Source organism: Neophocaena asiaeorientalis, unplaced genomic scaffold, assembly GCF_003031525.2.
Source record: "Neophocaena asiaeorientalis asiaeorientalis breed wild unplaced genomic scaffold, Neophocaena_asiaeorientalis_V1.1 scaffold77, whole genome shotgun sequence".
NCBI classification, from domain to species: Eukaryota; Metazoa; Chordata; class Mammalia; order Artiodactyla; family Phocoenidae; genus Neophocaena; species Neophocaena asiaeorientalis.
The window spans coordinates 5513971-5528668 of NW_020174645.1; the positions used below are offsets into that span (position 1 = coordinate 5513971).

At 51.3% G+C, this 14698-nt stretch overlaps 1 protein-coding gene across 2 annotated transcripts in view; it reads left to right on the forward strand.

The window, feature by feature from the left end:
- ABCB9 (ATP binding cassette subfamily B member 9) overlaps window positions 1–9644 on the forward strand; it is a 28857-nt gene extending 19213 nt beyond the window's left edge. For both annotated transcript variants that reach the window (XM_024758458.1, XM_024758459.1), the window contains exons 8-12: window positions 2015–2203; window positions 2665–2838; window positions 4941–5100; window positions 6628–6764; window positions 8447–9644. In XM_024758458.1, the coding sequence (XP_024614226.1) occupies window positions 2015–2203; window positions 2665–2838; window positions 4941–5100; window positions 6628–6764; window positions 8447–8707 (921 nt within the window). In that variant the 3' untranslated portion in view covers window positions 8708–9644. The remainder of the gene's footprint in view (window positions 1–2014; window positions 2204–2664; window positions 2839–4940; window positions 5101–6627; window positions 6765–8446) is intronic.
- The last annotated feature ends 5054 nt before the right edge of the window (window positions 9645–14698 follow it).

A 14698-nucleotide genomic window follows, 5' to 3' on the forward strand; every position in this document is an offset into this window, starting at 1 on the left:
TCACGGGAGGTGGTATTTCTTTCTAAAGAACGTGACAGTACCAATAATACTAATAAAGAGAGCAACTCCGTGTATGGAGCAAAGTGGCAACGACAGCGCGGTCAGTGCTACTGCAGTCCCCATTTCCCAGAAAAAGCAGCTGAGGCTCAGAGTGGTTAAACGACTTGCCCACCACGTTTGTAAGGGAACCGAGTTCAGAGGCAGATGGTCTGACTTTATTTTAACCCACTTTAAAGAGTAGCTCCATGGAGAAAGAACAGAGTGGGTTTTATGTCTTAATTTGGCTGCCCCCACCAGCAGGTCCCGAGACTAGGGAGCTGGCGTGGTGCTTGTGCCGAAGCTGCCATCAGTCACTGCTGGAGGACGCTCGGAGTGCTCCTCTGGTCTGCCTCCCTCCCCCCACAAAGCCCTCCGGCATTAAGATTGAGCCTCTGTGTCCTGCAATGGTAAAGCTCAAAGATGCGGCAGGGGAGGGGTGGGTTAGCATCTGCTGCAGATGGCACTTTGCGTTAGCTACAGTCATCCATGCAGTGTCATTTGAATCAGCGTCTTGGAATCCGTGCTTCAGAAATATCCACACTAGTGGGCAAAGACATGTGTCCCAGGATGTTCGGTGCGGCATTGTTTATAACGGTGAAAAGTTAAATGCCTGTCAACCAGCGATTGGGTGAACACAGTACATCTGTATTCTAGAAACAGTCCATCTGTGCTATGAAAACTAGGCAGCAGCCACAAAAATGAGGTAGAGCTGTGTGCACTGGCATGGAAAGACCCCTAAGACATGCTGTTAGTGAGAAAGCTAATCCCCGAGTCGTAAGGATGGTCTGATCCCATTTGTGGGTTTTTTTTTCCATCTCAAAATGATTTAATTACATATGTGCATGTGTTTGTAAAAGCACAGAGAAAGGACTCGAAAGACACGGTACTCGGATAACCGGGGCCACCTCTGGGATGAAGCAAGAAGGACAACTTATACACTTGTATAAGCACTTGTATCTCAATAGGAATACTTATATCCAGATATTATGAGAATAGCCATAGCTGTGATGTGTTGGGGGTTTACTATGTGCTGAGCACTGGCTTCGCGGAACCATGACAATGGTACTAATATCACCCCTATTTCATCAACCAGGACCCGCAGTCACAGCTCATAAGGGCCTGAACTTGGGAGCCAGATGTGCCTGGGTTCGAATCCTGGCTCTGCCACTTCCTGGCTGTGTGACCTGGGGGAAGTTACTTGAGCTCTCTGTGCCTCAGTTTCCGTATCACCAGAAAGGAGATAATGATAGAACCTACCTCTTAACATATATAAGTACTCAGTAAAATGAGTCATTATTCACACTTATACTTGTGTATATTTTTACCCAAGGAGATGTATAGTATAAATTAAGGGCCATTTTTTTTTTTTTTTTTTGCGATACGCGGGCCTCTCACTGTTGTGGCCTCTCCCGTTGCGGAGCACAGGCTCCGGACGCGCAGGCTCAGCGGCCATGGCTCACGGGCCCAGCCGCTCCACGGCATGTGGGATCCTCCCGGACAGGGGCACGAACCCGTGTCCCCTGCATCGGCAGGCAGACTCTCAACCACTGCGCCACCAGGGAAGCCCAAGGGCCATTTTTAAAATTGAAACTTGAAAATTCTGTGACAGCTGAAAGAGGAAGGTCTGATTCCTGTTCTGCCACATTCTGCCTAGTTCATTTAACTTCTCTGTGCTTCCGTTTCCTCCTCTGGAGGGTGATAACACCTACTCTGCTGGACGGTGGTGAGGTTTAGCTATAACACACAAGGCACCAGTACTTTTTATTGCTGTCCTCATTTCTTCATTGTCGTCTTGATCTGCTGTACTAGCAGGTGGGGCTCCAGCAGCCTCCCGTGGGCACCCCGCCCCCAGAACTGCTGCTGTGTGCTTGCTCTCTCCTCACCCCCGTCAGCTCTCTAGCACTGTGGCAGGGGCTGGGGTGTCCCAGGATCGGGGCGTCGATGGGTCAGGAATGTGTGTCTACTCCCCCCGCAGTCCGTGGGCTCCGTCTACAGCGGCCTGATGCAAGGAGTGGGCGCCGCGGAGAAGGTGTTCGAGTTCATTGACCGGCAGCCAACCATGGTGCATGATGGGAACTTGGCCCCTGACCACCTGGAGGGCCGGGTGGACTTCGAAAACGTGACCTTCACCTACCGCACTCGGCCCCACACCCAAGTCTTGCAGGTGAGAGAAGACCCAAGCGCCCCCCCCCCCCGGAAGTCATCCTTTCCCTCATCCCATCTCTCGCGCACCTCCTACAGGCCAGGCCATGGCAGTGCAGCCAGGAACATGAAAGGCCAGGAACACTCAAGACAGATCATATTAACAAAAGGATTCTTGGAGAAGTGCTAGGAAAGCAATAAGTCAGGGATAGTCTGCAGATATGGTATTAGCAGTCAAGGAGGGCTTCTCGGAGGAGGTGACATTTGATATGAGACCTAAACAAGGAGCAGGAGCCAGCTGATGGCTCTCTGCAGAAAGAACATTCCAGGCAAACAAGACAAGTATAAAAGTGCTGCCAAATCCTAAAAAGGAGAGCATTCTGGGGGCCAGCGGTGGGGCAGGCTGGGAAGGGTGCCCGCCTGCATCTGAGGCCAGAGCATATGAGCCAGGGGCCCCACACCGTGTCTGCGTGTTCCTTGCAGAATGTCTCCTTCAGCCTGTCCCCAGGAAAGGTGACAGCGCTCGTGGGGCCGTCGGGCAGTGGCAAGAGCTCCTGCGTCAACATCCTGGAGAACTTCTACCCCCTGGAAGGGGGTCGCGTGCTGCTGGATGGGAAGCCTATCAGCGCCTATGACCACAAGTACTTGCACCGAGTGGTACGTGCATGGGCCTTTGCTGCCCTCCTCCGCCCTTTCCTTGTCCGACCTTCTCTCCCGCGAGCACGCACACAGGTGTGGGGAAGAGGGCTCAAGACACACGTACATTTCAAAGAATTATCACCATTTCAAGAATTGGAACATTCCAGCGCTCTCCCCACAAGAAGCAACGTCTTGCCTGACGCTCACGATCGTCATTTCCGTGCTTTTCTTTTGTTCCCATCTCTATGCCTCCCCGAACAGCGCAGCTGTGTTTTGCTAGTTTTAAACTCTGTCTGGCTGGAACCGTAACGTGTGTATTCTTTGTGTCTTGTTCCTTCCACTCAGTGTTATTTGTGAGGTTTCCAGGTTGAGGCTGTGTTTGTAGTTCACTCATTTTCATTTCTGGAAGATAATCCACTGTGTAAACATGGGACAGTCCGTTTATACATTCTGTTCTTGATGGATATTCCGGTTGTTTCCTGTTTTTTTACTATTACCAGCAATACCGATATGGACAGTTTAGTCCATATCACAGTGCCCATGGGTGGGTAGGTTCTCCCAGAGCCTCACCTTTAGTAGTTACTGCCATTAAGGTGGTTTACTTTTTTATTATTATTATTTTTTTACACATTACATTCCCACTAGCAGTGGGTGAGAGTTCAGATGGTTCCGCATTGAAGTTATCTCCAGTATTTAAAGGAGGCTATTCATGACCTTACAGTTTTGAGTAATACTCTCAGAAAAGTAGACTCAACACCTGATCCTCTGCTGGCAATAAGAGCAGGGATGCCCTGGACGGTTGTTCAGGCTGCACACTATACAAGAAACACCGACTATTAAGCAGACACGATTTACGTTGTCTACATACATTAAGATATATGAGAGCCTGAGAGTTGTAGATGCTGGTGGAGGCCACAGGTTGTGAAATCTGCCCACTTATGTGTATATAACCAGGGACAGATGGTGGAAAAGTGGTCCCAGGTTTACCCCCACCAGGCTGCTGCCCACCAGAGTTCTGGAAGTGGCTCCTAGAAAGAGCTGTTCAGGCTTTGCAATAGTTAACATACTCAGACACTTAATCTTCTCAGACTGTTAATATTGCCAGTCCTGAATCTGTACCAGTTGGTATTTAGAGGTAGTTCGGTGTAGAGGTCTTTTGCATTTGCTGGTGACTAAAGATATTAAGTCCCTTTTCATATGTTTATTGGTTATTTGGATTTCCTCTTTTGTGAATACCTTCTCTATAAATTTTTAATTTTTATAAACCCAGAGCAGTAAAACTCAACAACCTAACCATATTCCCATATATTCAGAGAATTTCATAACAAAGACCTGAGTGACTCCATCTCACCTTTTGAATTCCACTCCGTGTCGGGAACCGGCATTGGCAGTTTAGTCAATATCCTTTCCAACGTGTTTCCTACCTTTATATAAACGTACCTATATATAAAGGCACATATGCTTTTTTTAAACAAAAATAGAAATATGAGACATATACTACGGCTTGATTCTATGGGTGCACCGTAGTCGTTTAACCCATGCTCTGTTTATGGAGAATTAGATTGTTTAGTTTTGTATTTCTTTTTCCTTTTTTGCTATTTACAGTGTTGCAATGATATCCTCCAACTACATACAAATTCCTAAAAGTGAGACCATGAGACAGTAGCTCCTTTCAGTTGTTCTCTTACAGGGAGGGGGCACCAGCCAGGGAGGTCCTTGTGGCCTGGGTCTGCTGTGCCCCCTTGCCTCCTGCCAGGGACAGGCTGACTCACAGAGTTACACTCCACGCTCTTTCTCTCTTTCTTTCCAGGTCAGGGGCAGCCCGTAAGCTCCGTCTTGGAGGTCAGGGAGCTTGACTGGGCCCAGAGCGGCAAGCTTAGCGGGGCCCCGGTTTGTTGGTCGGGGAGGCTGAGAGCTTGTGCAGAAAGTGGACCCTACTGTTCGGAAATAAGAGAGGCAGCTGAATGCAGCTGCTGGCCGCGGGCCCTGATCGCGGGCCCTGATCAGATTTCAGACCCGAGTCTCCCGGCGTCACTCAGGCCCAGGGCTCGTGAGGCTCCTGGTGACAGCTGGATAGACGTGTTCCAGGCCTCTCACAGCCCATCCTTCCTCCTCCGCAGATCTCCCTGGTGAGCCAGGAGCCAGTGCTGTTCGCGCGCTCCATCACAGACAACATCTCCTATGGCCTGCCCACCGTGCCCTTCGAGGTGGTGGTGGAGGCCGCACAGAAGGCAAATGCCCATGGCTTCATCATGGAACTCCAGGATGGCTACAATACAGGTACAGAGCCCAGAGCATCACCTCCACCGTGCCTGGAGGTCCACCCTCAGGGATGCAACCCTGAGTTATGCACTGCCCTCTGCCAGCTGAAACTCACATAACATAAACTTAACCACTGTATTTTAAGTGAACAATTCAGCAGCATTTAGTACATTCACAATGCTTTACAACTACCACCTCTGTTTAGTTCCAAAACGTCATTTTTTTTAAAAAGACACTTTTTTCTTTTATTTTTTAAAATTAATTTATTTATATTTTTTGGCCACATTGGGTTTTCGTTGCTGCGCACAGGCTTTCTCTAGTGTGGCAAGCGGGGGCTTCTCATTGCAGTGGCTTCTCTTGTTGCAGAGCATGGGCTTTAGAGCGCAGGCTCAGTAGTTGTGGCGCACAGGCTTAGTTGCTCCGCGGCACGTGGCATCTTCCCAGACCAGGGCTCGAACCCATGTCCCCTGCATTGGCAGGTGGATTCTTAACCACTGCACCACCAGGGAAGTCCCTGAAATATTATTATTTAAAAATAATATATGTATTATATTCATTAATTATAGTGACTTAATTTTATATTAGTAAATATTTTAATTTAAAAAGTTGAACAATATATTACCTTATAGATTTTATTTAACATATTTAAAAATTTTAACTCTCGCAATGGGACTATTCATACAATTCAAAACTAAAAAAATAGACATAACGATATCCAACGCGAAGTTTTATTTCATCCCGGTCTTCACTGCCAGGTCCCCCCTGCCCCCACCAAAACATCTTTCATTATTTTCTTACATGTCGTTTTGGAGTTTCTTTATGCAAGTATGAATATGTATTTTTATTCCCTCCCACCCTTTTACAGAGAAAAATCCAGCACATTCTATTCTGCCCCCCGGCTTTTTTAAGTGACCTGTCCGTATAGATACCTAGAAAGCTGCTCTTTTTTGAACTACTGCATAGTATTCTGTTGTGTGGCTTTATAATAATTTACTCAAAAATAACTGATGTCTTGTTTCCTGTTGATGGACATTTGGTGGTTTGTTTCTTTGTTTTTTTTTTGTTTTTTTTTTGGCAATAACAGTGCTGTGAGTCACCGTGCATGAGAAGGTGAATCTGTAGGAAATATTCACAGAGATGGGTTTGCTGATCCAAGGGTTGTGCCTCTGTAATTGTGCTCTGTAGACTTGTACGGCACAGCCGGATAGACACAGCGGTACCTCAGGGAGAGGAGGGAGTGCCCTTTCCCCTCGGCCACACCAGCACAGTGTGCTATCAAACGTGTGGATTTTTGCCAGATTAATAGGTAAAAGTTGGTATCTTGGTACCAATTGCACATAGTTGTAACTTGCATGCATCTTACGAACAGGGAGGAAGAGCATCTTTTCATGAGGTTTCCAGCCTGTGGCCCTTGTAGCCCCACCTTTTCCTGGGGAGCAGAGCTCCTGTGGCAGCAGGGAAAGGCGGAGGCGGGGGTTGCTCGCTGCTCCCCAGGGCCACCGGCCTCACCTCCCGCTCACTTGCCCCTGTGTCTCTGCCATGCAGAGACGGGGGAGAAGGGTGCCCAGCTGTCGGGCGGCCAGAAGCAGCGGGTGGCCATGGCCCGGGCTCTGGTGCGGAACCCACCCGTGCTCATCCTGGACGAAGCCACCAGCGCCCTGGATGCAGAGAGCGAGTTCCTGGTGAGTCGCTGGGTAACGGGTGATGCTGGGGCAGTAGCAGCTCCAGGTGGCCAGAGCCCTCCCTCCCCCCGCAGATGGCTGCAGGGGCCCTCCCAGGCCAGCAGCTTCCTGGACTGGGCTGTCCCGGAGCTGAGGGCAGGGAGCGAGCGGGGGCAGAGGAGGCCCAGGGCCTGGTCACCCTGGCCCAGCCTCTGGCTCGAGGCGTTGAAATTATATGGAATTGGGTTAGGGGTCAGGAGGTGTGCGACGTGGATAGGAGCTCCGCTCTGCAGCTCATGGCTTGCGCGTGTCTCTTACCCCCTGAGTCTCATTTCATTGGTAAAGAAAGAAGGGCCCCATAGTGTATTTGAAGAGGACCAGCTACCTCAGTCCCTCCATGGATCAGTTCATTTACTACACAGGTATTTAATGTGCGCCTCCCGGGCACCAGGCGCTGTTCTAGGCACCAGGGGTTACATTGGCCCCTGCCCCCAAGGTGTTTCCAGTCCAGAGGGGGAGACAGATAACAAGGAGATAAGCATGAGTTCACCCTGGGGCCTGTGCTATGTAGAAAATGGAACAGTCATGTGGGGACTTCCCTGGCGGCCCAGCAGTTAAGACTCCGCGCTTCCAGGGCTGGGGACGTGGGTCCGATCCCTGGTTGGGGAACTAAGATCCCAGATGCCACACAGTGTGGCCAAAAATAAAAAACAAAAGAAGAAGAAACAGTCATGTGATCGAGAGATTGAGGGAAGGGTCACTACTGTCAAAGAGAAACACTGCTGGACATTAGTTAAAGCTGGGAAAACAGATTTTATTAGTAGCTGCTGTCAGTAGGGAAGAGCTGAGCCCCATTCCTGTGCAGGGGTGACAGTGGTGACGGAGCCTTTCACAGAGAGATTGAGGGTGTAGGGAGGGCGCAAGAGTGGGGGACCAGGAGAAACTCACAAAGGGCTGGGCAGTGCAAGTGTGATCCGTCCCCATGACTGCTGGCCAGCAGTGGTTGTCCTCTACCGAGACTGGAAGACAGGGGCCCTATCCTTCCCATGATTACAATGAGATGGCATTCAGGTCCCAGAGAAAAACATTCCTGAGTTTTAGGAGATCTGCATATATATCTCCAGGGGACAGGGGAAGGTTTTACAATTATAAGCCCTTTTTGGTAAATGCTCTAAGAAAGGGAGCTCTGGGGCCCACCATCAGGTGACGTCTAGAAGTCAATTCTCCTGGCAGCACTGGGCATTTAGGGGCTGGGGTCATCCTAGCAACAAGGCCTTGAGCTGCAGAAGCCCCCTGGAGTGTGGCCGTCGTAGTGCAGAGTTTGGATGGGGTCACACGTGATAAGGGAAGGATGAGGAACCAGGTGATGCCTGGTTTTGTCGGCGTGAGCTTCGGGGCTGACGGTGAGACCGTTAACCAAGGCCAAGGTTAGGGGAAGGAGCAGGAAGACGAGAAGACGACCGTGTTAGGGGCCCCCCTGTCATCCGCCGGGCGCTGCCCTGTGTCAGGCTCTGAGCTCCGTCCCCCGTGGACAAAAGCCAGGAAGCAGGTCCTGTGCCAGCCCTTGCTTTACAAGTAAGGAAGCCTCAGAGAGGCTGAGCATCCATGGGACGCGGTGGATCTGGAATCCCAGCCGGGACCGGGCGGGGCAGTGGGTGGCGGCGGAGACGCCCGTGTGAGCCGGTGCCCTCCTGTTTCCACAGATCCAGCAGGCCATCCACGGCAACCTGCAGAAGCACACGGTGCTCATCATCGCGCACCGGCTGAGCACGGTGGAGCGGGCGCACCTCATCGTGGTGCTGGACAAGGGCCGCGTGGTGCAGCAGGGCACACACCAGCAGCTGCTGGCCCAGGGTGGCCTCTACGCCAGGCTGGTGCAGCGGCAGATGCTGGGGCTCGAGCCCGCCTCGGACTGCACAGCCGGCCTCAGGGAGCCGCCGGGCAACGGCGGTCACAAGGCCTGACCGTGGGCCCTGCCTCTCCTGGTGGGGCAGAGGCTCCAGTGCCCACCTGGCAGATGTGCCCACGGGGGCCCCCCGGCCGCCCCCGCTGCCCTCCGAGCCCAGGTCCACGGCACTGGAGGGCCAGCTGCCCTGTCCCACGTGTCCCCGCTTCCTGCGTCTCGCCCCCGGTTCCCACCCTGTTCCCCGGGCCACCACCAGCCCCCTGCTGCCATGAACAACCCCCTCCAGTCTGGGCAGTGGAGACACCACTGGTCTCTCCAGCTGGTCTCCCAAGGTTTCTAAGTGAAGGTAGAGCTACCTTTTTAAACCAAGATCTTAACCAGGTTTTTTACTGCTTGGTTCTGATGGGCCCCAATCTCCTAGATTTCAAAAACATTTTTCTAATTGGGAGCAATGATGGGCAAGTTCTAGAGACTTCTGAGCCGGGAGTGAGTGACCCTTCCTAGGAGCCTGGGGGATGTCAGGGAGAACTAGGCCTCTACCCTCTGCCCCTGGAGAGAAGGGGCTTCCCTGTCCCGGGGTGCGGGGGAGGGAACACGGGGAGGGGACTTCCTGTCTCTCCCTCTTCCCAGCTCTGTGAGTCAGGCCAAGGGTGGGTGGGGAGTGGAAGGCACCTGCCTGCCCTCACCCCTTCCGCCCTCCCAAATCTAAGCCAGTCTCACTGTGAACCACTACGGACCTTAAGTGGGAGAGTGAGGGGCTGGCCAGGCCTGGCGGAGCCTCGGGGTGTCCCTGGCCCAGCGCCCAGTGCTAGCCCCTCCCCCTGCCCCTCCCCTGGCTGGCGGCCCCTTCCCACATCCACCCTGCCGCTCTGCTCTTCTGAGGCCCTTTGGATGTTTGGGAGTCGCGTTCTCTTCCCTGTCCAGTGGACGGGACACTGGCAAAGCCCAGGTCTGGCTTTGTAGCGGGGTTGCAAGATGTTGGGAGAACCCGGTCAATAAAGTATACTACCTCTGACCCCTGACTTCTGACCTCTTCCTGGGCCGTCTGCCTCATCACCTGGTTAGGTTTCTCCATCCACTAACTCTCCCCCGGCCCTGCCTGGTGTAGTTGTGGGGAGACTTTGGGTGGTCTAGGGCCTCCGCCCAGTGTCCAGGAGCCCCTTCATGTCCCCAGGACCCCAGCGCAGACATCCATGTCTGTCTGTCTGCCTCCATGGGGCTTGTGCGGGATAACAGAGACCTGTCTCCTCTAAATCCCTGGGGCTTCTGTACCTCCCGGGAAAGCCGAGACCCAGCAAACGCCGCCTGTTTTTTTCCATCAGGGACGGGGCGCCCCACGCCCACCAGCCCATGGCGCCAAGAAATTTTACGCAGCAGAACAGCTCAATCAGAAGAGAGGCTTAGGACGGGACACAGGAAGACCTCCTGGTGGTGCTTCTTACTTGCTGGATTGTGTGGAAGTCTGGGGTCCTGGGAGGGGGGCTGGGCAGTGGCTTTTACCAACTGGTAGAGAAGTATTTCAATATTTTAACTACTGGTACAGTCACACTGCATATACCAGCTCCATGTCTGCCGTGTACCCGTTTTCCTGCCAATTAAACCAAGGCCTGAGACCCAGACTTTTGCCAGCTGGGTCCCCTGCTTGCCCTCAGGGGCTTGGGCCTGCCTGGAGCATCTTATTTATCCAGGACCCTCTGGCTCCCCACCTGAAGAAGCCATCATGAAACTGAGAACTGGGTCCCACAGCAAGAACCTGCTCGGGCCCAGGCTGGGGTTTCAGGTGGAATCGGAGAGACACCAGGCGCTTATCCTCCATTCTCATTTAATCCTCACGACAACCAGTTCTCTCCCCATTTGAAAATTTTTATTTATTTATTTATTTATTTAGGCCGTGTCGTGTGGCATGCAGGACCTCTGTTCCCCGACCAGGCATCGAACCAGTACCCCCTGCAGTGGAAGCACGGAGTCCTAACCACTGGACCACCAGGGAAGTCCCTCTCCCCCATTTTAAAGTTAAGGAATCCGAAGCTCAGAGAGGTTAATTATCCCTATGCCATGCCGCCAAGACCCCATAGCTAAGCCCCCAAGAGTAGGGAACGAAAAAGTTGCGGGGCACTGTTATCTGGACTCTCTGTGCTTACCATTCCATAATAAAAATAAATACAAATTTTAAAATGCTGTGGAAAAAAAAAAAAAAAACCAACAAGATACACAGGTGAGTTCAATTCAGGCAGGAGGAAAGTTGAGACAGCTGTAAGGGGCTTCCCCATTTATCGTCCCCTCTCTGGGCCTCAGTGTTTTCACCTGGAAAGGGGGATGTGCTGCAAGGATGGAAGGAGAGATTGAACCTCCTGCCTGGGGCGGGGGCTTGGAGGAGGAGTGTTGGTTTCCTGCGGCCGCTAGAACAAATGGTCACAAACTGGGTGCCTTAAAACAACAGAAACGTATTCTCTCCCAGTTCCGGAGGCCGGAAGTCTGACATCGAGGTGTCGGCAGGGCCGCGCTCCCTCCGAAGGCTCTAGGGGAGATTCCTTCCTGGCCTCTTCCAGCTTCTGGTGGCTCCAGGTATTCCTTGCTTGTGGCCGCATCCCTCCTGTCTCTGCCTCCGTCTTCACATGGGCTTCTTCCCTGTGCGTCTTAAATCTCCCCCCGCCTTTCTCTTATAAGGACATTTGTCATCGGATTTTGAGCCCATGTGGCTAATCCAGAATGATCTCATCTTGAGATTCTGAATCATATCTGCAAAGACCCTCTTTCCAAGTAAGGTCACACTCACAGGTTCCAGGGATTTGACGTGGATCTCTCTTGCGGGGGGACCCTGCAGCCTTTCATCCGAGTGGCTTTGCATCCCTTGCTCTGCCACTACCTGGGGGCCACTGACCTGGCCCAGGGCCACCTCAAGACTTCCTGTTTGTTTTGGGGGGTGGGGGGATTCGATGCTCGGAGGGCAAGGACAGCCAGGCTTGGGTCAGGCTGGTTGTGATGGGGATCGTGGAACTGGAAGTAGAGGCTCCGGGCTGGACCGGCCTGCTGCTGGCAGGTTCACTCGCCCCTTCGTCAGTCAGATTCTGGCCTCTGGCTGCTGAGAACCCTCCCCCGGCGTCCAGTGGCTGCAAGGCCTCTGCCTGCCTTTCAGCCTTAAATTTGACCCTCAGTTGCTCTGCTCCAGCCACACTGCCCTTCTTCCTTCTGGTCCTTGAGCAGGCCAAGCTCATTCTTGCCTCTGAAACTTTACACTGACTGTTCCTTCTGCCTGACACACTGTTCCTTCCCCTCGGTTCCCAGCTGGTTCCTTCTCATTCCTCTTTCAGCTCACATGTCCCCTCCTCCGCAACAAGTACTGAATGTGGGGTTTCCCCTAGTCACCCTGATCTGTTAATCACAGCACTTGTCACCCCCTGAAATTTTCTCTGCCTCTTTTGTTCTGTTCCAGGCACAGGTCTACATGCTTTGCATGGGCTACGTCACCTAATCCTCATAAAACCCCTGAAAGGTAGGTACAATGTCACGCACACTTTACAGCTGGAGAAACTGAGGCACAGAGCAGTTAAGTGACTTGGCCAAGACCACCCAGCTAGTAAGGGGTAGAACCAGGATTCACACCCAAGAATTAGTGTGTGTGTTTGACCCCAACCACAGAACACCCGTGAGAGTGAAGATTTAAGGGCATGGGTTGGGGAGGGTATGTTGACATTACAGCAAAGGCCGCAGGTCAAACATTAGACTTGAGTTCTCGAACATAAGTGCCTCTAGGGTGATCACCTAGAGGGGTGGGATAGGGAGGGTGGGAGGGAGGGAGGGAGACGCAGAGGGGAGAGATATGGGAACATATGTATATGTATAACTGATTCACTTCCTTATAAAGCAGAAACTAACACACCATTGTAAAGCAATTATACTCCAATAAAGATGTAAAAAAAAAAAAAAGTGCCTCTAGGAACCAGGTAGATAGCCTAGGCAAGTGAAGCCAACCATGTGTAAGAAAAGTCAGACAATATCTTGGTTTCTCTTTTCCACTTTTGACATGGTGCAGAGAAAACCTGTTCCGTTAGAAGTAGAATATGGTGCAAACTTGAGGATAAATGGTAACCGAGGCTCGGTGTCAGTAGCTGGTGACAACAGGGGCTGGTGGGGACCGTGGCAAACGGGAGAGCTCACGCCCGCTTCAAGGGGTTGCCTGGGACTCGGCTCCGGCCCTTTGGGGTCATGCAGGAAGGTGGCCTTGAGTTAGCAGATCTTCAGATGTTTCCAGAGAAGTTGGAAATTTCCAATTTTAATGTGAGATTGACTGCTTTTTGTAGACTGGCTCAATTATTTTTACAAAAGTAAGGGTAAATATAATACATCTCTAGTCTTCAACCTGTGGAACATCCGTTTGCAGCCTGTGTGTTGGACATTCCTCTTTTCCAAAGTCCTTGGAGCTCCCCCAGCAAAGCGGTTCCACTTGCCATGGGGGACCCCCAGCCCAACCCCGTTCCAGCCCAGGTGCCTCCCTCACCCCTCCCACCTACCCCTCTCTTCGCCTCATCCCTCCCCTCCCAGCTGGGAGCTCCAGATTCTTCTCCCTCTCCCATATCAAAGAGTCAGCTCCAGCTCCCTAAATTGCAAAGTGGGCCCTAGGCAGACAAAAGAACCTTCTGGAGACCAAGCAAGACCCTTTTTAGAAGGCATATTTGATTTTTTGAAAATACATGTTTCATTTTGGAATCATTTTAGATTTACAGAAAAGCTGCGATGATGGTAGAAGGCGTTGCTATATACCCTCACCCAGCTTCTCTTACATTAACATCTCACGTGTTCGTGATACGTTTGTCACGACTAAGAAACCTACACTGGCACAGCACTGGCAATGAAATGCCAAGCTTTTTTTGGATTTCACCAGTTTTCCCACTATGTCCTTTTTCTGTTCCAAGATCCAATTCAGGGTACCACATTGCATTTAAAGACAGGTTTTTTAAAATTGTTTTTACTGTGATAAAATATACATAACATTTACCACTAACGACATTTAGTACATTCACAGTGTGGTACAACTGTCACCATTATCTCGTTCCAGGACATTTTATCACCCCCTCCCAAAACTCTGTCCCCATTAACAGTCACCCTCCACTCCCCCCTCCCCCAGCCCCTGGCAACCACCAGTCTACTTTCTGTCTCTATAAATTTGCCTGTTCTGGACATTTCATATAAATGGAATCATAGACTATGTGGCCTTTTGAGTCTGGCTTCTTTCACTTAGCGTCATGTTTTCCAGGTTCATCCACATTGTAGCCTGTGTCAGTGCTTCATTCCTTTTTATGTCTGGGTACTATTCTGTTGTGTGGATGGACCCCATTCTGTTCGTTCATTCATCCATTGATGGACACTTGGGTTGTTGACACATTTTGGCTATTGCGGATAATGCTGCTATGAATATTCATGCTTTTGTGTGGACATGTTTTCGATTCTCTGGGGTTTATACCTAGGAGCAGAATTGCTGGGTCATATGATCACTCTGCATTTAACACTTTGAGGAACTATCAAACTGTCTTCCACAGCAACTGCACCATCTTACGTTCCCACCAGCAAAATATGAGGGTTCTTATTTCTCCACATCCTCACCCACACTTGTTATTTTCTGTTTTTATTTATTTATTTTTGATTATAGCCATCCTAGTGGGTATAAAATGGAGAGCCATCATTGTTGAAGTGGACTTTTTCTCTGTTACAATTAATTTAGCAAGTATAGCTGCCTTCCTCTGTCCCAGGCGCTGTGCTAGGCAATCGGGGGGGAAAGCGTGGCAGTTGGGCCCTTGGGAAAAGCATATTCTGGGGGGTGGAAAACAGGCAAGGAAACAAGCAAGAATGAGACACAGCGGAGACAGCATGGGGGCCGCGGGGATCCCGAGCAGGCTTAATCCTGGCATGAGGATCTGGGGGCGGTGAGAGGTTTAGAGGCGGTGCTGGCTTCACGGCGGTGTGACCCAGACAGTCCCGCGGGGGCTCCGGGCACAGTAGGGCACAGTAGGGTCCCGCACTTGGTTTAAAGCTCTGTGGCCGCCGTCTGGAA